Source organism: Theobroma cacao, chromosome 3 (genome assembly GCF_053813885.1).
Source record: "Theobroma cacao isolate CCN51 chromosome 3, ASM5381388v1, whole genome shotgun sequence".
In the NCBI taxonomy this organism is placed as follows: Eukaryota; Viridiplantae; Streptophyta; class Magnoliopsida; order Malvales; family Malvaceae; genus Theobroma; species Theobroma cacao.
This window is the reverse complement of record NC_142641.1, coordinates 45,901,828-45,923,582: the sequence shown is the minus strand read 5'-3', so window position 1 is coordinate 45,923,582 and position 21,755 is coordinate 45,901,828. Positions and strand designations below refer to the sequence as shown.

The 21,755-nt window shown below is 36.4% G+C and overlaps 6 protein-coding genes across 10 annotated transcripts; 3 read left to right on the top strand and 3 right to left on the bottom strand.

Moving 5' to 3' along the window:
- The first annotated feature begins 1,039 nt into the window (after positions 1-1,039).
- LOC18606796 (syntaxin-22-like) lies at positions 1,040-4,081 on the top strand. Its single transcript, XM_007040602.3, has 7 exons — positions 1,040-1,449; positions 1,841-1,934; positions 2,370-2,509; positions 2,779-2,853; positions 3,045-3,202; positions 3,290-3,390; positions 3,677-4,081. Exons 1-7 carry the CDS (start codon positions 1,262-1,264, stop codon positions 3,740-3,742), a joined length of 822 nt encoding a protein of 273 aa, XP_007040664.1. The 5' UTR covers positions 1,040-1,261; the 3' UTR covers positions 3,743-4,081.
- Positions 3,676-6,644, bottom strand: LOC18606795 (phosphatidylinositol-glycan biosynthesis class X-like protein). Of its 3 annotated transcripts, XM_088804488.1 has the most exons (7): positions 6,509-6,644; positions 6,279-6,355; positions 5,726-5,843; positions 5,291-5,501; positions 5,132-5,206; positions 4,850-5,016; positions 3,676-4,651 (listed from the first exon to the last, which is right to left on the bottom strand). In XM_088804488.1, exons 1-7 carry the CDS (start codon positions 6,509-6,511, stop codon positions 4,358-4,360), a joined length of 945 nt encoding a protein of 314 aa, XP_088660614.1. In that variant the 5' UTR covers positions 6,512-6,644; the 3' UTR covers positions 3,676-4,357. The 3 variants fall into 3 exon arrangements, with proteins under 3 accessions (XP_088660614.1, XP_007040663.3, XP_017972806.2); XM_007040601.3 differs by lacking the exon at positions 6,509-6,644 and having other exon boundaries at positions 5,132-5,501; positions 6,279-6,423; XM_018117317.2 differs by lacking the exons at positions 5,726-5,843; positions 6,509-6,644 and having other exon boundaries at positions 5,132-5,501; positions 6,279-6,372.
- Positions 6,645-6,764: 120 nt separating this feature from the next.
- SAMBA (valine-tRNA ligase) lies at positions 6,765-8,384 on the top strand. 2 transcript variants are annotated; one of them, XM_088804489.1, is made up of 4 exons: positions 6,765-6,912; positions 7,592-7,702; positions 7,874-7,919; positions 8,088-8,384. In XM_088804489.1, exons 1-4 carry the CDS (start codon positions 6,765-6,767, stop codon positions 8,128-8,130), a joined length of 348 nt encoding a protein of 115 aa, XP_088660615.1. In that variant the 3' UTR covers positions 8,131-8,384. The 2 variants fall into 2 exon arrangements, with proteins under 2 accessions (XP_088660615.1, XP_007040662.3); XM_007040600.3 differs by lacking the exon at positions 7,874-7,919.
- A 10-nt stretch (positions 8,385-8,394) lies between these two features.
- Positions 8,395-11,226, bottom strand: MKK10 (MAP kinase kinase 10). The gene is made up of 2 exons (XM_018117316.2): positions 11,092-11,226; positions 8,395-10,791 (listed from the first exon to the last, which is right to left on the bottom strand). Exon 2 carries the CDS (start codon positions 10,331-10,333, stop codon positions 9,329-9,331), a length of 1,005 nt encoding a protein of 334 aa, XP_017972805.2. The 5' UTR covers positions 10,334-10,791; positions 11,092-11,226; the 3' UTR covers positions 8,395-9,328.
- Positions 10,998-17,194, bottom strand: LOC18606792 (heat stress transcription factor A-1d-like). Its single transcript, XM_018117315.2, has 3 exons — positions 16,824-17,194; positions 12,107-13,425; positions 10,998-11,228 (listed from the first exon to the last, which is right to left on the bottom strand). Exons 1-2 carry the CDS (start codon positions 17,130-17,132, stop codon positions 12,148-12,150), a joined length of 1,587 nt encoding a protein of 528 aa, XP_017972804.2. The 5' UTR covers positions 17,133-17,194; the 3' UTR covers positions 10,998-11,228; positions 12,107-12,147.
- Positions 17,195-18,891: 1,697 nt separating this feature from the next.
- Positions 18,892-21,389, top strand: LOC18606791 (PCNA domain-containing protein). Of its 2 annotated transcripts, XM_018116863.2 has the most exons (7): positions 18,901-19,122; positions 19,229-19,318; positions 19,458-19,612; positions 19,895-20,015; positions 20,648-20,767; positions 20,843-20,913; positions 21,004-21,389. In XM_018116863.2, the coding sequence occupies exons 1-7, from the start codon at positions 19,015-19,017 to the stop codon at positions 21,251-21,253; spliced, it is 915 nt and encodes a 304-aa protein (XP_017972352.2). In that variant the 5' UTR covers positions 18,901-19,014; the 3' UTR covers positions 21,254-21,389. The 2 variants fall into 2 exon arrangements, with proteins under 2 accessions (XP_007040656.3, XP_017972352.2); XM_007040594.3 differs by lacking the exon at positions 20,843-20,913 and having other exon boundaries at positions 18,892-19,122; positions 20,966-21,389.
- Positions 21,390-21,755: the final 366 nt, after the last annotated feature.

Sequence of the window (21,755 nt, the reverse complement as noted above, 5' to 3'; positions counted from 1 at the left end):
AATATAAACATTAAGCGTTAATTAACAGTTAAATTTATATATTTAACAAAATATATTATTTGAGAGGGTTGTCTATTTCGAATATTAATGGATTTACTTAAAGTTATAATTAAAACTTAACGGGGTCAGGATATTTTACTCAAAAAATTTTATTAAATAAACATGTAAAGGTAAATATTATGCTTAAATTCAATAATCTATTTTTAAGAAAATTACATGCAAATTATTCTGAATGTGATTTATGAGAAAAATTATTTGTTTATGCTTTTATAGAATTTCGCCTATTTTTAATTACTATCAAAACCTCCCAAATAAATGAAAAACCAACATAAAACAAAAATATTAGTAAATAACTTTCATTTTTCTCACTAATATAAAATTTCACTGACAAAACGTAAAGATGAATTAAGCTTCAAATACATCGCTCTAATCTTGGACACATGAACCAAGCCAACTTTAACCTATTATTTATTTTGCGCTTCGCTATCAAAGCTTTATATTAAAAAGTAAAGAAGAAAGTTCACGTCCTTGCGATCTCAGCATTTTTTATTGTTATATTTTACAATGTTTTAAATTAATATATCATGAATAAATTTTTTTTTTCATGAAAAGATGAATAGTATTTTTTATCAAATAAAGTTATTAAAATATTTTTAATTTTAAAAAATATTTATTTATTCACATTTATAAGTATTTTTTTAATTTTATGACCGTCTATTAAAGTAAAAATTGTTTTAAAAAAATTCACAATCTAAAAATAAGTCCTAAAACAAAAATAATAATATTTTTAATCAGTAAACCAGCGAGCCCACTCGGTGGAAACTCACCTTCCCGTCTGTCCATCAACCACGTGTCCCATCTCCCGTCCACGTCACTTTGCCGGAACAAAACAAAAGGGAATAAGTAATTAACCAAATAAACAAAAAATAAATTTAAAATTTTCCATTTTATTTTTAAATTACGCAGGCGCCTTACACATCAACACGCCAAACAAACCGCTTTTCACAATAATTATTAAATCTATTATTTTTATTTTTTTTCTATTTCTTTAAAGAAACGTCTTATTGTTTTCTCTTTTCTCTTTCGCTCCGTGCCCTCAATTCTCGCCCTGTTCTTCGGTTCCTTTTTTTCACCAAATTCCCATCGGTGTTTCTTTCCCTGTCCCCTCTCGGCCTGTTGTTTTCGCTTTCCCATCACTTTCTCAAGAAAATTAATTTTCTCGAGAAAGTTTAGGGTCGGATAGAGAGAGAAAAGAGCAATCATGAGCTTTCAAGATCTGGAAGCTGGACGGCCGTTCGCGTCGAGGCAAAGCCTGATCAACGGAAAGCAAGACGCCACGCAAGCAGTGGCTTCTGGCATTTTCCAGATCAACACCGCCGTTTCCACCTTCCAGCGACTCGTCAATACCCTCGGGACTCCTAAGGACACTCCTGAGCTCCGAGAAAAGCTGTGAGTCTTGCCCCAATTTCGATGGCTCCGTTTTGCAATTTTAACTGATCACTTTATTTGAATGTGATCATTTTTTATTTTTGAATTAAGATACGCAAAATTGTGGTTTAATTTTGTTCAATCGCGTTGATTTTAGCTTGGATCTTTCTATTTGGGAATTTCAGTTAGGGATGGTGATAAATGATTCCGTTGGTCAAGTTCAATTTTGACTCGCCTTTGAAGAAAGCTCAGAGAGTTTATCAATTTTCGTTTGGATAATTGTGACAATTGTCGAAAACTTTACTACATGTTTGTTGATGTATAATGCTGGCCTTTCTTGATCCCTTAGCGGTCTGCGTCATTGTATTGCATGCGCAACGAGTTGCTTTCTTTGACATGTCTCACTTCGCAGGCATAAAACGAGGCTACATATCGGGCAATTAGTGAAGGACACTTCGGCTAAACTTAAACAAGCTAGTGAAACAGATCACCGTGCTGAAGTTAGCGTAAGTTTGGTTTTGTTTACGATTATTGGTTGATTATGTGGACCAAGCAGCCTTCTATTTTGCCTTTTAAATCAACAAAGAGGAGATGATGAATTTTTTGTTCTATATAAACTCTGGTTAATTCGTGCAAAGGTTATTGAGCTTATTGCTAAAACCGCTCTGAAATGTGCAATTATAACTGATTTTCCACTACGTATAAGATATCTGGATGACATAATATTTTTCTGTTTAAATTTTGGGGGTGGGGGGTTTATATATACTTGGAATCTTGCCATTCCATGTATAAACCTGAGCATAAACATTATTAAATTAAATTAAGCTTGCTGGTCTTGACTTTACAGAGATGAGCTGACAACACCCCTGCCCCCTCTCTCTCTCTCTCTCCCCTTTCCCCTCTGGAAGTATTTGATGCCTCGTAATTCCTTGTAATTGTAGGCAAGCAAGAAGATAACAGATGCTAAACTTGCAAAAGATTTTCAAGCAGTTTTGAAAGAGTTTCAGAAGGCTCAACGGCTTGCCGCTGAAAGGGAAACAGCATACACTCCTTTTGTTCCCCAGACAGTTCTTCCCTCAAGGTATTTATTGTGGGAGGCTTTACATGTACATGGATGGGGAAGTGAATGCATTCACTGCTTTTTTGTTCATGGTGTACGCTGAAAATTGAGTCATTAGCAACATGGTTTTGACAAATCTTTTATGAAACATCTATATTGATTACTGAAGTTTCTGCCATTTACTGGTTGCAAGTGCTAATTGTTTGATGGTTATACTTGTGTTATGCTTCAATCCTGCTCTAGTATTTGCATGTTATTCTTATACTAGAGGTTCTTCCTGTTATATGCAGCTACACGGCCGGTGAGATAGATGTAGGTTCAGATAAAAGTGCTGAACAGCGAGCCCTTCTTGTGGAATCAAGAAGGTAAGTTCTGCTTTACAAATTCTTGCAAGCAGTCCTTTTCATATGGTGCTTCAGTTTTTGAGTATATATGTTGAAGCAGTCTATATTTGTTTGTAGACTGTTTATTTATTGCATTATCTTATCATTTTTTTTTTTTATGAACATGATTATCCAATTACTGACTTTAGCTTTTGAGTAATTTTTTCTTGCAGACAGGAGGTCTTGCTCTTGGATAATGAGATTGCTTTTAATGAGGCTATCATTGAGGAAAGAGAACAAGGAATTCAAGAAATTCAGCAGCAAATTGGTGAGGTGAACGAGATCTTTAAAGACCTTGCTGTGCTAGTTCATGAGCAAGGAACTATAATTGGTAAAGAATTTCATCTTCCTTCGCTATATGATTGTTCTGACCTTCTGGGTCATGTTGAGAAGTGCTGAACTTCAATCTATGCTGCAGATGACATTGGGACCCATATTGAAAATTCACAGGCTGCCACTGGACAGGCAAAATCCCAACTTGTGAAAGCTGCAAAGACCCAAAGATCAAATTCTTCTTTGGTAACCTTCAATGCTCTGATTCTTTATTTTATAAAAATAAATTTGTGCACTGCGTGTAAAGCACCATCTCGGCAGACATACCCACTTTCTTTATACCCCTTTTAGTTGGGATAGTGGGACATGGTGCGGGGTTTCCCTCAGTGGGTCTGGGAACCCTGATTGATCACACACCTTAATAATGTAGTGACCAGCCTATGCAAAGCCATCTTGGACAGTTACTTTAATCATAGAAAGATACTGTCTACCATCCTTTCAAGGAATTAATGTCTTTAAATTTTTTGTGCAGACCTGCTTGCTCCTGGTGATATTTGGTATTGTGCTTCTCATCGTGATCATAGTACTAGCAGCCTGATCAGACTCATAGAGCAATTTAAAGATCTTCTCAGCAACAAGAGGGTGATCTAAATGTGTTTGATTATGTTGTTTCGCGAGACATCATGGCTGACTTGAGTTAAAGTTTTAGTTTAGGTATATATCATGTGGTCATTGCCTCGTTGGTCATCCCTTATGATATTTGGTTGATCTTTGGGCGGGGGTGTCTCTTTTCTGTAAGTTGGGTGTTTGGGTTTGTTGAGGGTGTGTTACAGCTTTCGAGTATCGTCCCTTTTGTCTTCTTTGATATTTCCTGTAATAAGAGTTATAATTCTTTGGTTTTTCCATATCAATATATATGCATTCACATCGTGCCTTACTTCCATGGCATTCTGACCTATCCTGTCAAGTAAATTTCTCTGGTGTTAAAAGAAAGTATCTACTACTGTACAGTGTTAAATTAATTTATTTTTATTGAATTTTCCATTGCGTTAACTATTAATAGTTCTTTCCCTAAACTCTAAACCCTGAATGAGAGAAAAGAAATAGCATCAACCAAGAAGGCATTAAACTCAGACAAAATGATGTCAAAATCCGTATCGGATATGTTATCTGCCCCATAAAAACAAATTTATCATGTAGAAACTGATATTGGCTAAGATTGTTTCAAGTTTTTGGACACATTGATGCCTGAACAACATATAGATGTCAATACAATTGAAAGAGTTGATAAGAAGGCAGTACCGAAGGTAACAACTGATACAAATCCGGCATGTGCCTTTTTTCCAGAAGGTATTCTCCATGCTACAGTACCGGTTCTGGATTTAGCACTGTCGTGGGGTGACATGTACAAACAGCTCTGTTTATCGTGCTTTCCTTCCATGCTGCAGCTCATCAATACATCAGGTTCACCAATTTCAACAATCGAATAGCCGCTTTCATCCAAGGGCTGCAAAACAAAATGGAAAAAGAAGTTCATATTTTCACTGGGTACCCACATTTGACACATCTACACATGCTCTTGTGTTTTTGCCATGTCAATGACAAAGATCAAACATGGCTGATGCTAGAAATTCATATTGATAGTTGCCTCAACTACAAAGTATTAAAAAAAATGATAGTATTGAAAGCCTTCCCTATCACTTACCTGATATCGTGCATGTAGTGGAAACTGTACATTGATTTCCAGTCCATTATTCCACCCTGACAAGATGTTGGATCCGGCATCCATGTGAACTTCAACAACAGATCGATTGGACCGAAACGAAGGCAATTCTAAGTCGGTGTCTCCAAAAACAGCTATATTTGTAAACACTGCAACAAGTAAAATGCATAAGTTAACCTCAAAAACAGAAGATAATGCGGTAAGCCTTCTTGTAACTAAACAATTAGTCTGTTTTTTTCACAAGGAAAATCAATTGCTGTTTACCCTTCCGCTCATGAAGATGTTGTAACTCAAACGGGTCAGCAAATACTCCAAGGGGTAGTCTTTGTATAATTATAACTTCACAAAAAAGATCAGGCAATTTAGCAATGGACTCTGCCTCAATCTGCAATCTGATAGATGAAGACAAATGACGATGAGAACCTTCACCAAGTAGAGAGAGCTCTAGAACTGATAGCCTCACATTAATATTCAGCTTATCTGGAAACACTTCACACAAACCGGAAGAAAGTTCATGCGCCATAAAATCTTCGAAGCTTGAATCATGCAGGTTCTCATATTTGTCAAAATAAGATTTCATAATATAGTTCCTGGCATCTGAGTTCTGCGAATCCGGTGGTCCATTCATTTCGACCTGAAAATTAAGGATGTCGAATTCCTTGAAAACTTAGCTGTCGGCTCTAGCAAGGCATAAGTTTGTAAATGTAAGATAGCTAGGCAGATACCTAACCCACAAAGCACCTTGACTAATTACCACGGCAACTGCATTTTCTTTTCTTCTTTTTTAACAACTAACATCCATTACAGTAGAAATAGATAATTTGTAAAGTTTCAGGAACAAGCATCATGCTGACTGACCTCACTTGACGATGAGAAGACATGCATGCAAGAGACAGCACCAGAAAAGAACATCCACAGGATTGCAAGTTTCTGATAAAAGCATAACCGGTTATACTGTCTAGTTGCCATAGAGTCACTGAAATTGAAGAAACAAATTAGGTAAGAAATGTACAAGAAAATCACATGGTAGGACACTTTCTACATTGAATCAAATGTTTTGTACTAACAAGCATAAGAAATTTTGGACAGATTGAAGTTTGTACAAACAAGATTACTTCAGAACCCATCCATCAATCTTACATATAAAGAAAAGAAGGATCAGTTCACATATTTCATAAAAAATTCTCTTTACTCCTCTTAACTTTTCCCCAGCCAAGAGCCTTAACAATTCCATCATGAACAATTACAATGACCAAAAAAACAAATTTTTAATTTTTCATTAACTACACCAATTCAAAACTTGCACAGAGAGAGAGATTTGAATTACATAACAAGAACATGCTGAGGCAAAGCGTACAATCAGATTAGTCAGCATAAAAACAAACTCGGGAGAGAAAAAGAGAGAGCTGACCTAATATTTCCTTTTTGTTCTTGTTCCAACAAAAGCAACCACTGAATCACAACACCGCTCAATAAGACCGGAGCGATCTTGGAGGAAAAAAAGAAGAGCAACCCCAGTTCACAGGAGAAGAAATAAAATTAGCATTCATTCCCAAAGAAATGATCTTTGGGCTTAAGAGTTACTAAGGCCCAGTGGCCCCAAAACCCATAACCAAAGAAAAGAAAGAACATTCAATTTACCATTTTAGACACTTTGGAAGGAATTGGTAAAGCTTTTGTCTTTTCGCCAAATTAAGAAGCGTATCTGTTTCAATTTTAAACTCCAGAAACCAAAGACCGGAACACGAATGAAATCAATGAAGAACCTTCCAAGCATCGAAACAAAGTTTTGAGTTTGAGAACTGAACTGTAAAAGCTGATATTCAAAAGAAGGTGAGAATTTTTTGTTCTGAATTCTTTTCACCTGAAAAAGGCAAAGGTGAAAACGATAGTAAAAATGAATAGTTCATCACCGGCAAACTCATCAATATCAACAACAGCAATCCTTGGAGGAGGAGCAAGTACCACCAATGCTGGTTTGGAGGATTTCCATTTCCCTTCTGATCTTATCTCTATCCAAGATCGCAAGGATGAGGCCATGCGTGGTTTGTTTCTCTTTCTTTTCCTTTTTTTTTTTCGGATTTTCTTCCTTTCACTTTGGACTATCTATTTTGTGTTAAACATGTGCTATTAGCCATTTGGGTCATTTTATTTCTGCATTAAGTTTTTGGGTTATGAATGTGTCTGTTGAATTCTTCAATTTTGATGCTATACTTCATAGTTTCTGCTACATTTCTTCATTAATTTTTGTGGGCTTTTAGGATATGTTGGGATGTCTTTAGTATTGGTTGATTATAGTCTTGTTGTATGAGGCTTAGTTGGGTGGATAATTTTGGTTTCTTGACATCCAAATATTGAAATTTATGATAACAAAATTGATTCTTACAGCCATTTTGTTTAATGGGTTGAATTATGTGGTTAATTTTTTGTAAAATTCTTGGGATTATTTTGAAGAATTCTTTTGTTGTCTTCAGGGTCTGATTGTATTTTTAGTAAAGAAATAATTTTGCATCTTTTTTTCTTGCTGGGACAATGAAAAGGATGTAAAGAGAGAATTCTTAACTTTTTTAAGTCCTTCATCTTTCTACTTTCTAAATATGGAAGTTCCCTAGCCAGGTTGCAGTTTTAGCCTGTCAGGCCAATTTCTGTAAGGGCTTTGCTATAAGTCCCAATCATTGAAATTTAATTGTCATATATGAAAATGCTATTGCTTCTACATTGCAGTTCTAAAATCTGATTTGATGGCTGCACTCAACGAAGAGGTTAAATCATTGGATGAAGATAACTGGAAATTTGAAGGTCCTCGTTCCCGCATCCACCTGATATCAAGACCAGGTTAGTTCTTCAATTCATTGGACATCAATTTCCTTCTCAACTTTGTTAGATCCGATTCATTCCTATTGATTATGACTCTGGTTATAATATGAGCCACTTAAAATTCCTGAGTTCCACTTATAATGAGTGACTTAGATTTTGGATTTTTTGGCTCATTTTATTCTCTCAAAGACCTACATCATAAGGGAGTGGCAAAGTTACTGGCATGTCCTGAAAGGTAGTATTTCTTGGTGTCTCTTTTGCTTACATGTTTTTGGCATTGGAATCTAATGTCCAATTCTTCATGGTTACAATCTATATTTCCTTTTTGCAGCTGCATTGTTTTGTATGTTTATGTAATTTATTTAGTCATTTGATGTTACTGACTCCAATCCACTGAATCCAGGTGGACTTCGACAGAAGCAGATGGAATTCACAAAGAATCGTAGCATGGCACCCCCAAAATGATTGAAGATTTCTTGAGGATGGAGTTCATAGAGAGTAGAGATCTGCCTTCTTTGACCGTCAACAACTTGATTATATCTGTACATTGCTGAACTTTATTATGGATTCATGGAGGCATATATGAAATAGTGCAAGTGTAACCTTTGTAACACTCATTGATAAACAGGACAGAAAACTCTTCCTTCCATTTGATTTTGAAACATGAATATTAGTGAAATGATCATTTTCTTTAGCAGTCTGTTTGCGGTGTTTAATTCATGTTTACATTAATTTCAACTTTCATAGTCAGAGAAATTAGCAAGGTAGTGATAAATCTGTCTTCAGGATAATGCCAAAGAAGCTGAGAATGCATGCATCCGCCTCAGGTGTTTGTCAATGTTGGAGAACACCAAAATGGTGATTGGTTGGTCTACTCTCTGGACTGTAAAAATGTTGAGTTCAGCGCAGCTTCACCTTGCAGTAAGAATGCCTGGAATCATCAGTGCATCTTCATTTAGAGTTCAGCTAGACTACGGGCTGCCATCAATTGGTTCTTCTGTCTGTTTTGGCTGGAATCAGAAAATGACTTGGATTTGGTCTGTCTGATTTTATATGTACATAATTTCATCATACAGGGTGCAAATCTGATATGAATCCTTCTCAACAAAAAGAAGTGATATAAATCCAGTAACACCCTGATGTAACTAGAGCTAGTGATCTATTAGATACAGGCTAATCAGAGTTTTTTTGGGAAATCTATCAAAGATTTCAACATCAACACGGTTGGAAACCAAGGCTATTGCCTTGGTTGCTAGAAGTAAGCTGAAATTAGTTAATGAGATCTTGTTCTAGATTCAGCAAAGCCAATAACTTTTATGAAAATCCAAGTATCATCAGCAGCAACACTATGAGAACTGCTTGGTTAGTTCAGTTTAGACATCCTAATGGCAAAAAATAACCCATCGATCATGTTGAACACCAGGTCTCTCACCTTTACTAACACATTTTCTCTGTTAGTGGGAATCATTTGCCAGCAGCTCACTGGTTTAGCTTTCCATTCTGTCATGAATATTAACCAGCTAGTTCCAACAACAGAATTTATCTGTACGACCAAAATATTGGAAACCCAAAGGTCTATTAACGATGGAGATCAAAGCTAAAGGCTTGAAAAGAAAATTTTTTTTCTAGCAAAATTGAAGAAACTCAATGGTGCAAAGCAAAATCGATGAATCCTTCATTAGAACTTCCTCCAAAACTCCTATTCACAAAAGGGTGACCAAGAAGCTCATCCACTGTCCCTCTCTTTCTCCATTCTTTCTCCAAACACCTCCTCACAAAGCTCCTAAACTCCGGCGAAGCCGTCTCGGGCATCTCCAACCTCTCCCCGAAGCATATAGCACACATCAAAGCCGCCCAATCGGGTTTTTCCCCTAGACCAATCAACGGATAATGACCCACAAAACATTCTAAGACCACCACGCCCAGCGACCAAACGTCACCGGCGAAACCGTCGGCGTCGCACCCGTTCCACCTCTCGGGATCGACCCTTTCTGGGCTCATGTAAGCGCATGTTCCCATGCACGTGTCGCAAGCGTTATGGGTGCCTACGACAATCTTGCTCACTCCAAAATCTGCAATCTTCACGTCTCCTTTCCCATTTATCAGTAGATTCGATGGTTTTATATCGCCATGCACGATTTGCATCCCATGCAGATAATGCAACCCTCGTAAAACTCTTTGCGCAACACCGGAAATAACATCTTCGGGCAAATTTATCCTGACGGAGAGTTCATCGTACAAGGAGCCTCTCTCCATGTACTCCATAACGAAACAGAGCTCTCCTCCTATGGCGTCGAACACCGCATGGCATTTCACGACGAATTGGGAATCTACCCTTTTCAGGATTTCAGCTTCACACGCCGCTTGGTGCCGTATTATGGCCGCATTCTGATCGAAACGTAGAACTTTTAGAGCGTAAACGGATGAGCTTTTACGGTTACGGACTTTGTACACAGTGCCACCATTGCCGTGGCCAATGACAGATAGTTTCTCGAGGTCGGAGAGGCTTTCGATGTCTGGAGATGTCGGACCAATGGCTGACAGCAACGCCGCGTAATGAGTCCGTTGCCGGAAATCAGCTGCAGGTAGTGGTGGTGGTAGGGATAAACGGAGTCCCTGCTGGTGCCTTCTCTCTCTAACTAGTGTCATTTACACACTTGTTCTTCTAAAATGTTTTCCATGTAAAACAAATAGATCAATCTAACAGTTATAAATACAGAAGATATGATTGTGGGCAGTGACAATCCCTTGATTCACGGAACTCCTGGTTTATGTCAGCATCTGTCAGTCCTTGGAATGGCACGTGTCTCTTTTGTTTCTTTTTGTCTTTTTTTTATGTAAAAACTCTGGTAACAATATGCCCATTTTCCATGGCTATCGTTAAACATGTGCTTCTAAAGTTAAGATTTCCATGGCGGAATAAGGGGAACGAGAGAAGCCGTTAGATTGATTATTCGAGCAAATCTTCGATAACATCAGAGGTGGGAAGAAAGAAAGGGGAACGTGCCGGCGGGGATCAGAACATCGAGTTATTAGGATCAGAATCCGAAATGGAAGGTTAAGCCATGGAACAGCCGCATTTCGCTTTAACCAACAATAACAAAAGCCTGCACAATTAAAAAATCATACGTGTAACCCCCTTTTTTAAACCTTTAAATGGTTAATGTTGCAGTTATAAATGCTAAATGAAGCAAACTTCAAAGACTAATGAGAACCAAGTCAGCTTTAAGCTCCACGTGGGTCCTCATAAACGTGTAAATATTAAAATTTAAAATTTTCTTAGAAGTCAACAGTAGAAGTGACACATAGCTAGTAGTATCATAAAGCCATTATTAGTATTCAGGACTAATTTTGATATCAACTGTCATGATCTATATAAACTTAACACAATCAAATAATCATCTCACCTTCTTACACAGCCAATATAAAATTCATGACTTCCCTTTACTGTGCTTGTCCATTTTTGTTTCAGTTTTGATTCCGAGCCATTTGACCAGGTGGTCTTCGTATCAGTGACCTCTTTTACTGCAACCCGGTGAGATGCCTGACAAGAGTTTAAGTTTTCATTAAGAATAATTACCCAAATTCCCCACCTATTTATTCTTTTTATACTCTTTAATCTTTAAAATAATGAACTAACGTTTTAACAGTAAATTGATATGAACATTCATGAATAATCCTTCACAAGGAACAAGCCTAGCAAACCGCCATCAGCCCACTGGTAGGCGTAGCCTCACCAGCCATTCTCCCCATCTAAGGGAAGCAATCATCCCAATCTCCACCAACCTTAAACCTCGAGTTTCACTTTATCTTTAGTTTACGGTATCAGCCACTACACGTTGGTTACCATACTCAGGTCCTACTCATGCCAGCTGGTTCGAAACCTAAAAGGTCAGAGCAAGATAAGACTGGCTCCAACACAGCTGATACAGATGTTCAATAACCACAAAATAAAAAAATAAAAACACATTGGAAAGAAATTCTTCACATTACATCCACATATTAAAAACATTGTCAATGTTGGAGGCCTTCAGGAAATGGTTTCATCAGCTTTTTTCATATCAAGGATAATGAAACAGGAATAAGCAAAATGATTTCCAGGGTACGACATCCCTTGTAAAGCAAATCATTAGAAATCTCCCAGAGAATATATCACACAAACCCATTCCAAAGACTTTGTGAGGAAGAAAAAATATGCGTACAACCAATTGCCCAACACCACCAATGACCAGCAGTCTTTGGACTCAGCACAAAGGTGAAGTGAAAGAAAACTCCAGTTGGATATAATCAAAAAGAAAACTAAAGTTTAGGTTTATACGGTTTATATATAAACGAGTGCAAAAGAAAGATAATGAAGCCATTAGTTGAGTTTCCAGTGGCTAAAATAAGAGGATCATGTGATTATAAAAGTTTCAGGTTTACCTCAGATAATGTGAAAGTAATATACGTTTTGGTACACAAGATTAAACCCCCTTGTTATCTGATCTAAGAAGACCCATTTGTTCTGTAAGCTTATCCATATGCTGAGATTTGTCCCATCCATTGTCAATCGGCTGCCCTTCATTTCCCTTGCTTTTACCATCCATTGAGGGTGATTCAATATCATCAGGCAATGGACTGTGCACAAGAAGGTCAGCCCAGAAAGCAGAATTATCCAGCAAGGCATCTATGTCAGGATCAGGAGCAATGTCATCAAGTTCTATGGGAACTGAGCCATCCACAACAAATGTAGCAGGATCAATAAATCCACCATTCCCTGTTTCAGACCCCATGTAATTTTCTGTTGGAATATCAACAATGCTTTCTGGGACCATGTCTGGTATTTGAGAAAGCTCGGGCATAATTATATCTGTCTGAGAAACGGATATTGATGGTGGCTTTTGCACTCCAGCCAGTGCACTCACATCTGGAAACTGTGCTGTTGTAATCTTTTCAGAGGTTGTTTCACTTGGGGAAGATTGTACTTCAGTTATGGCAGTTGAGGGGCAATGCCCTGAGATCTCTGAAGTTGCTGGTATATATGTTGACTGGCCTGAAGTTGGTGGGACCTCTTGAAGAGTCACCCCTGATACACGGATTGAAGAGTTCCCACCATCTATTCCACTGGAAGATGACAAACCATCACCAATCAGAAAATTTTCATTATTGTTGTTAAAAGAGTCCATCCTAGGAGAAGCATCTCCTTTCATGAACTGCCTGAGCAGTGCTTTCGCCTCATTCATCATAGGCTGATATTTAACAATCTGTCCATCAGAGGAAGCGGAATGCTCATTATCAATGATACCATCCTGCTTGAGCCTCCTCTTCTTGTTCGCTTCAGTTATGCGCCTATTGCTCTCATTTTGCTGCTGCACAAATTGAGCCAAAAAGCCAGGGCTCTGCACAGCCTTTGCCAAGAATGACATCATCTGCTGCTGCCGCTGCTCCATCCCCTGAAGACGTTGCACCACCGTTTGCAGCTGGTTATCAGTAGCCTGTTGCTGCTGCCTCAACCTAACAAGTTCCTGCATAAGCACATTCTTGTCTCTCTTAAGCCTCTCAACCTCTTCTTCAAGCCCAAACTTCCCAACCTCAACACAGGCACCCACAGATGAACTCTGTCCATGTGATTGCTGTGTCTGCTGATGGCCATGCCCATGGGCAGGCTTTCGCCGACTAATATTCCGAAGCAGGTGCTTCTGACCCCTTAAAAATCCCTCATTTGCAAATTCCCAGCGGTCAGGATCAACCTTTCGGAAACCCTATCCAAACGCATCAGCAAGAACAAAAAGTATGGGAAAAAAAAGCAGATCACTCAGCAGAATTGTTATTGACAAAAACGCAAAAATTTATGTCAATATTGCTGGTCCGAAGGAAATGATAAAAACAAAAAGGATAGGGGAAAAAAAAAGGACAAAGTTCATGGATACAGTCATACAGACATCCATCTGTAAAGGAATGGTAATCACTGACGAGCAGTTGCTTGTCACTTTATTTGGAACTAGTTCAAATAAATAAGCCCAAGCCTAATATTCAAGCTTGTCAAATAAACAAGCCAAGATGGGTACAATGGGCACCATCTGCAATCCCCACTCCAGGACAGACCTTATTAGGAATATTCTTACACTGGTCTAAACTCAAAAGAAGATAAAGAGTAAGAAAGAAAAAGCTTGAATTGAGCTGAGAAGTTTGACTCCATTAGAGATTGACCCGAATAAAACACAAATAAGAAAGCTCACGTAAGAGGTGCCCAACTTGAGTCAGCTCATTTCAACCTTACTGAACTAGCAAGCCTTGCTAAAAGTCACTTGAAATTTTAATTATAAAAAAAAAAGGTTTTAACCTTACTATAACTACCATATTTGAATTTTCAATTTTTTATGAGGGCTGGAGTTGAAGAACTAAGGCAAGATCACACATCTTGTAAGGTATATCTAGCTCCTGAAAGATAATATACTTCCGTTCTGCAAATCATAAATCTTGCATACTTCTACAATCCCAGAAAAACTAATATAAAGACCACAATGTGTGGCTCACACTCCAACCATGTTAACACAAATTAGCATAACAAAATAACTATACGAAGTAACTAAACTAGGCCCAAAGCAGATTTCACTGTCAAATAGAGGGATAGCTTTCAGGTCCACCATATTTTCCATTCTCCCTTAAATTGCTAAAGCTTTTGAGGTGGTGCCATATCAGTGGAAAATCAAACTTAGTTTCCGAATTCAGGAGCAGCACAGAGGTTGTGTCAACTTGACTGCAGCAATGTAAGTATTAAACAACTATCACCATTTTATAAAAGTTTTCACTGTAAACTTTTAAGTAAAAAAATGTATTTTCCACAGACAATTACTCGTTGGCTCTCACTCATTTCCTATCTCCACCCCTACCAAAATGATTGAGCTATCAATCAAGGCCAGCATTCAATGATTCTATTTAAAAAGGCATATATTTGATGTGACACCTACACTTTGAACTTCCTAAAATACTATCTAATAAACAAGCTTACCTGAACACATCAATATAACCTTAAGGAATAGTTAATGAAGAATGAGTTTACATGCAACGCCCAAGCTACTAAGATGCCAAAGTGACATATCCCACTCCAAAGGAAATCTGTGCAGGATCATGTGATAAACAAAAATGCAACATCCATGGTACTAAGAAGCCAAAGTAATATATACACCACTCCAAAGGAAATCTGTGGAGGAGGACGGGATAAACTACAATCAGATCTAAACAATACCATAAGATTCATTTAGCAATAAGATGAACATTTCCCAAACTACAAGCACCATTGTTCTTGTTTTCCAACAACGATACAAACTGCTCCAGAGTAGCTCATAGATAAGGAGAAAATATTTATATAATCTGAATCTCATATTGATAAAATGACAACCAATGTCAAACCCCTAGGATCATGCATGAACAGAATAGTGTATGTATCTACGATATACATATACATACAAGAAATGCACGTGAATATACATGGAATGCACAATGACAAATACGCATAGAGTTTGAGAATTGCATATGAAGCGGTAAGAAAATTTAACACATATTTCATTTTCATCCTAGTTCTTCCACTTATCTTTAAAGAGTTATGCCAGAATGATTCATTAATAGAAATTTTTAACTAAGATCTTAGAATATTGAAGAAGTCATTTTCACAGAATAGAGGTGTGTTTGCAAGTAAATTACTTAGATGTAAGCCTCAGTCAAGTGAATACTGGCTGTTGCAGCAAAATGAGTATGAATACATGATTACTAATCAAGATTGTATTATTTTCAAATAACACAAATTTCACCTGAGCAATGAGGCTGGTCATTACATATTTTATAATATTGATGCTGCAAAGGCTAAAAATTGTCAATATTCAACAATTTATTGAACAAGAACTGTATAACAGCACCCTTATTAAAATCTTTCCCTCACAACACAAACACTAACCCTTACTGTTTGGTCACTATCCTCAAATCACTGCAAAAAGTTCGTTATTTTTGGCCAGTTTATTGCCCTTGAATCTCAAACAAAGTAAACTCTATTCAATCTAAAAGACAAAAATTCTCTCTCTGAAATTTTGAGGCCTAAATCCAATGTGATAAAAGCCTAATCCATGAGAAAAAGCCTAGCAGCTAAATTTCCTAAAATCTGCCTGGTTCACACACATATAAGGAACAAAAGTCCAAATAAATGCATAATATGCCTGCACTGTGTGCGCATCTTTCACACTATATACCCCAACAACAATGGTCATATCCAATTCTATGATGAATTATACGAGATCTGAACTGGTTGATTATCTCAGTGACACATTCATATGTACCACTCCTACATCAAATATTAAATGTCCTTCAGATATGTCTCATTTAAACCAGTAACAACAAACAAAGACAAATAAAAGTAACTATCTTTTGATGACCTTGTGACCACGTCATGAACAACATGTGACCTGCTTTCTTTTTCCAATTTCCCCTTTCTGCTCCATTTAGTTGCTGAGAAAATCCAGATAGAAGCACAATTAAAACTTTAAATCACAAAATTCCGTGACTTGGGAGACAATGAAACAAAGCCATTATATCCCCAGTATAAACATCACATTTAGTTGAGACAGGAAACTGACCCTGTTCAAAGCAACTACAATAATAGTAACATAACTTGGCATATATTAGTTCTTGACAAACATCTTGTTAACCAAAAGGTCTAGTGAGTGATTAATTGATTTCTTCAATAACTCAAGCCCTAGCAGCCCTATACCCTTACCTAGAACACTGATTTGCTGCTAAGGCGCAATCATATATTCCTAAACTTGTTACTCTAAATTCAGTTTACTATAAAACATTTCTAAAACTTATCCTCCATGGTTTTCATTTTTCTAAATTTTCTCAGCAACCACAAGGGGGACTCTTAGTCGACTCGATCACTTCCAAAAAAATTAACTTAATTTGGAACAATTTCACATTCGCAATAAATCCTTATCATCAACAAGGAAATCAAATATTTAACAAGTCAAACTAAAAGAAACAAAAGTACTTAATATTTTCCAATTTTTTCTAACTAAGGAAAGTTCAAACACTAATTATTAGAAACTATAAAATTTAAAGTACTAAAGCGAAAGGTGAAAGAAATTTTAAAAAAGGAAAAAAGAAGGCGTACATAGGTGTTTAGTTGCCTGACGAAGCTCGAGAAGTTGTTGTGCTTGAAATACTTGGGCAGAAGATCCCGTGCGAACTCCGGCGGGTTCCAAACAACGAAGCTGTTGTTGGTTGGGCTCCAAGAAACGATGGCATCGGTGGCGGGATCATCCACCATATCATAAGTCTTGCTCAGGAAAGGCGGTGGCGCGTTCGCACTCTGCACCGCCACCGGCTGCGGCGTTGGTTGAGGTTGCGCCTCCGCTTGGGCTCCTCCGCCGGTGGTTGATGCATCGTTTTGGCCGTTGCTACTGCTACTCATTCCATCCATTCCACTTCACTGATTCTTTACAATTAAAGAAATAATAAAAAACCGAAAAAGGGGGGGGGGGGGGGGGGGGGTTCTAGGGTTTTGAGGCACGGTTAATTTGCGCCATCGGAGATATGCGGATTTTTAGGGATTTTGGACAAAAAAAAAAGAAAACAAAGAACGTGAGAGCGAAAGAGAGTGGTGGTAACTGAGAAACGGACAGATGGCTGTACGGACAAGGGAGAGCGGCGTTTTTAAGGGCAGAAAACGAAAAGGGATAACCGGCACGTGGCCGTTTTTGTGTTTTTGGCTTGTTGGGGCGTGACGACGGAACAACGTTTCTGAAATGACTTGATTGGGCCTCGTGTTCCGCTATATTAGCGGGCAGTGGGATTTTGACCTTTTTCAATTCTCATTTTTCTTGTACTTTCTGTCTTTTTGGTGACAAATTGTGTGTAAGAAAATAGTATCAGAAATAAATATATAATTTTTTTATAAGTATTGGTCTGATTTTTTTTAACTTAAAATTTATTATAAGTTTTTATAAAAAATAATAATTTTTAAAATTAAATTAAAATTATTTGATAAATTTTTTTTATAAGTTATAATTTCAATTAAAATTATCTTAAAAGGTATTTTATTTTTTTAAAATGTAATATTGTAATTATTTTTAATAAATGAAGATACTTTTGGAATAAAAATAATTTTTTTATATTTTTTAAAAAATAAATTTTTTTATATTTTTTAAAAAATAAATTTTTTTATATTTTTTAAAAAATAAAAAGTATATAAAATTTTTATTAATGAATAAAAATGATAGTTTATTTATTTTTTAATAATTTGATTTTTTTTAGTATCATATCATAATTTTTTAATTAAACAATTTTAAAGGCATGAGAATAAATTTCAAGAACATTTAAATTCGATATCCTCGATAATGCATTATTTTCTATTTATCATTTGACTTTTAAGTAAAATTTTCAATTAAATTAATGTCACCCAATTAATCACATCAAACTCAATCAACAACTTTATTAATAATATAAACTAAACGACTCTAGTTAATGGTCAATAATTATATCTCATAAATATTTGAGTGAACATCAAAATTGACTTATAGAATTTTATATTGAACGGTTAAGTTTCACAATTATTAATATTACCACTATATTCCAAAATAATGTTATAGTTTAAATTATTAAAAGAATTTTGATATAATATATGTGATTTTTTTAATAAAAACAAAATTAAGTTAACTATTATATATCTTCACTTCAATTTAAAAAAAAAAAAAACATATACACATGCATGCACACAAAATTTAATTAATATTATTAAAATAAAAATCTAAATCCCGTCATAACTTCATAAATAATTGTCTAATATGATTTATATATCATCTTATTTAGATTATATCCATTTGAGTTTGTCATTTGCATAGATCTTTATTATAATATTTTAGTTTTTTATAACTCCAATTAAATTCAAGTGATTGATTTTTAATAATCAATAATTGATTATTAATAACCAACAATTTTGACAATAAAAAAAATAATGAATTTAAAATCTCGAATAATCATTTTATTTAAAATGTAGATAAGATCATAATGATTGTGATGGAGTTTGTTTTTTAATTATTAAAAAATTGGAAGTTTTGAGAAAAAATTTATTTTATAATTTTCTGTCGGCTACGATTTTTCTTTTAAAAGCATTTTTTGTTTTAGTGTGGAATGGTAATTTTGTTTTCAAAAATGGTAAGCTGGAAACTGTCAGTAGATCACAGCCGTTGCGTGAACTTACACAATCGTAGTTAGATCTCTTAAAACGGTCAAAATGGATTACCGGGTCATTTTTGGTCCGTGAGGAGAATTGGCGGGAAAGGGAAAACGAGAGCGAGGAAGAGATGAGCTCGTCGGCGTTAGAAGCCGAAGCGCCGGATCTAGTTTGTCAGCTGGACAACGTCCAAGGCATGGTCGACGCACTCTCCGCCGTTAGATGGAAACGCCATCAGGTCTGTTTCCTTTTTTTTTTTGTTCATTTTATGTTCGAAAGTTAATGGTTTTCTCAGTAATCTAGGGTTTTGCAGATTTTAAATTTACCATTTGCTTTAATTATAGGATGCAGTGGTGGAATTATCAGAACACGGCGTCGTTTTGATCGTGGAGGATACCGGTTGCCTTCAAGCCAAAGTTTATCTTCAACGCGAGGTTCTCATTTTTTTCTTCTTCTTCTTCTTTTGTTTTGTTTTTTGCCCGCAATTACATAGAGTCTATGGTTTAGTCAATTTGTTTTTTCTAGCTGGTTTAATTGGCAGTTTGGGTCTTAGCAATTCCTATTCGATTGCAGCTATTCATTCGCTATGAATATAATGCTGAAGGGCGACCGCGGTTTGGAGTGAGCTTGGGGCTCTTTGTCGACTGTTTGAACACGTTTTCTTTGCCTGGTCGTTCAAGTATGATTGAGATTCAATACCCAGGACCTGATATGCAGCTCCTTGTCAAGTATGTTTTCCCTGTTCTTTGTTATTTATCTCAATTGTAGCAGAGTTGTAGTTCAATGGGTGAAATCTCAAATTGTTCTTATTACTTTAATTGAAGTGATTTTTTGTTAACTATGTTATGAAGTTTCCGAATTGTATCTAATTCAAGCTTAAGAAGTCCATTACGCAGAGGTCAATAAGACAACTTTAAGCTTATCAAGCTATTTCGTCGTAAACTGGTTGATTGCAGAATTTTGAAAACTCAGCTCCCACTATGACTCATATTTTTTTCAATGGTTGTTAGGTCTGTTGATTCACTTGATGCTTGTATTTATGCGGAAATCAGGACAAGAATCCCAGATACAATTTCATGGGACTACAACTTTGAACCTGCAGGAAGCACACCACTTACTTTTACCGTGAAGGTACTCTCTTGTCTACGATCATATCATATGAGAAAGGAACAAGCATTCTGTGAGTTAGGAAACTTTAGGACACATTTGTTAATGGCTGCTTCAAACGTTCCCTTGATGCCCTCTTTCTCCAATAGATAACGCAACCTGCTGTACTTTTCTTAAAGATTACTAGACTGAGGTAGGATATTATTGCCGGTTTACTTCTGTAGAAAAAAACATATACTATTCATAAAGGATAATGTCAATTAAGAAAATAATATGACAGTGTTTTGATTTAAAACACGACTTAAGATAAATTGAAATAGACTTAATGTATCTCGTGCTTTCCTGCTTGAACAGAACATTGTAAACTTCATATATACATTTATTTTACACTGAAAAGGTGGAGCTAACTGCTGATTAATAAACTTGGGACTTAATGAATTAAATTATTAGGTGTTTTGCACTTCCATAATAGAAGCATACTCCTCAGTATTCTGATGTTAGGTTTGAGCACTTCCAGACACTTTTGTGGTCTTTTATTAGATGATACCTTGATGCTACTGGGTTGGACTGAGAATATGCACCTTTGATTTAAGATCCCATTAGGTTCAATCATATGTTACAACTAAAAATTATTACCATCGTTGTCATTTCTTCAGTCTGCAGCGCTAAAGGAAGCAATTGATGACCTAGAATGGCCAGGGTCTAGCATCCAGATCCTTCTACAGCCAGTCCCCCCTTGTGTTACATTTAAAGGAGAAGGCCATGGAGACTTGCAGGTGTTTTTTACTTTCGCACTTTCACTTGAGGTTTTTTAAGGTATTTAGAAGCTTAATTGCTCAACTTGCTTGCAGATAGACTTCATGTATTATGTGAATACTGATCTTTTAATTGCATTTCACTGTGATCGCCAAGTCTCCTATAGGTATGTTTATTTTGTACTGATCCTTTACATCTTATTTACCTCTTCACTTCAGCAAATCAACCTCGTCTCTTCTCATCTTGACCTTGGCAGATATAAATACAAATTTCTCCACGCAACCACTTCAAACCTACCCAGTAGTGTTATTAAAGATAACAGAGGAAGTAAGTTGACTATTGGGAGAGGAGGAATGCTGAAAGTTCAGCATCTAGTTTCAGTAGCAAAACTGGCTACTTCACATCCACAAATTGATTCTGCCAGGCATCAGCAGCCTAGTCGAATTGCTTATATCGAGTTCTTTGTGAAGCCTGAGGTTGATGAGGACACCGTACATAATTCATAGCACTTTCCTGGATTTGAATTTAGAGCTGTGAGTTATCTATCATGTTCAAAGCAGCGCATGTCAATATGCTTTGCAAAGCTGACTGTTTGGTGTTATTAATGTATGATAAGGAAAAACATGGTTCTAATGTTTCTAATTTGTCAGGCCTTATTTCATTCCCCTCTAGTTGCTTGTGAAGCAGGTAGTCCAGAAATCTGACCTTACGTTGAAAAGAAAAATGGAGACAAACTTGTTCAATGGTTTGTTAATTTAACTACAGAGGATAAAAGACTAACAACATGATCCATCATCCATAGTATTGGACTGCTAATCGTGCCTAACAGTTGGGCTAAATTAGTTTCGTATTTGGCCGCAAACTGATGAGGGGTCCATTGAAAAGTGGGGGTAAATTAGTTCTATATTTGGCCCAAACTGATGAGTGGTGGACTGTAGTCTATTGTGGACAATGGACTGAATTAGGTTTGTATTTGGCCCAAAATTGATATGGAAATATGCTTGGGGG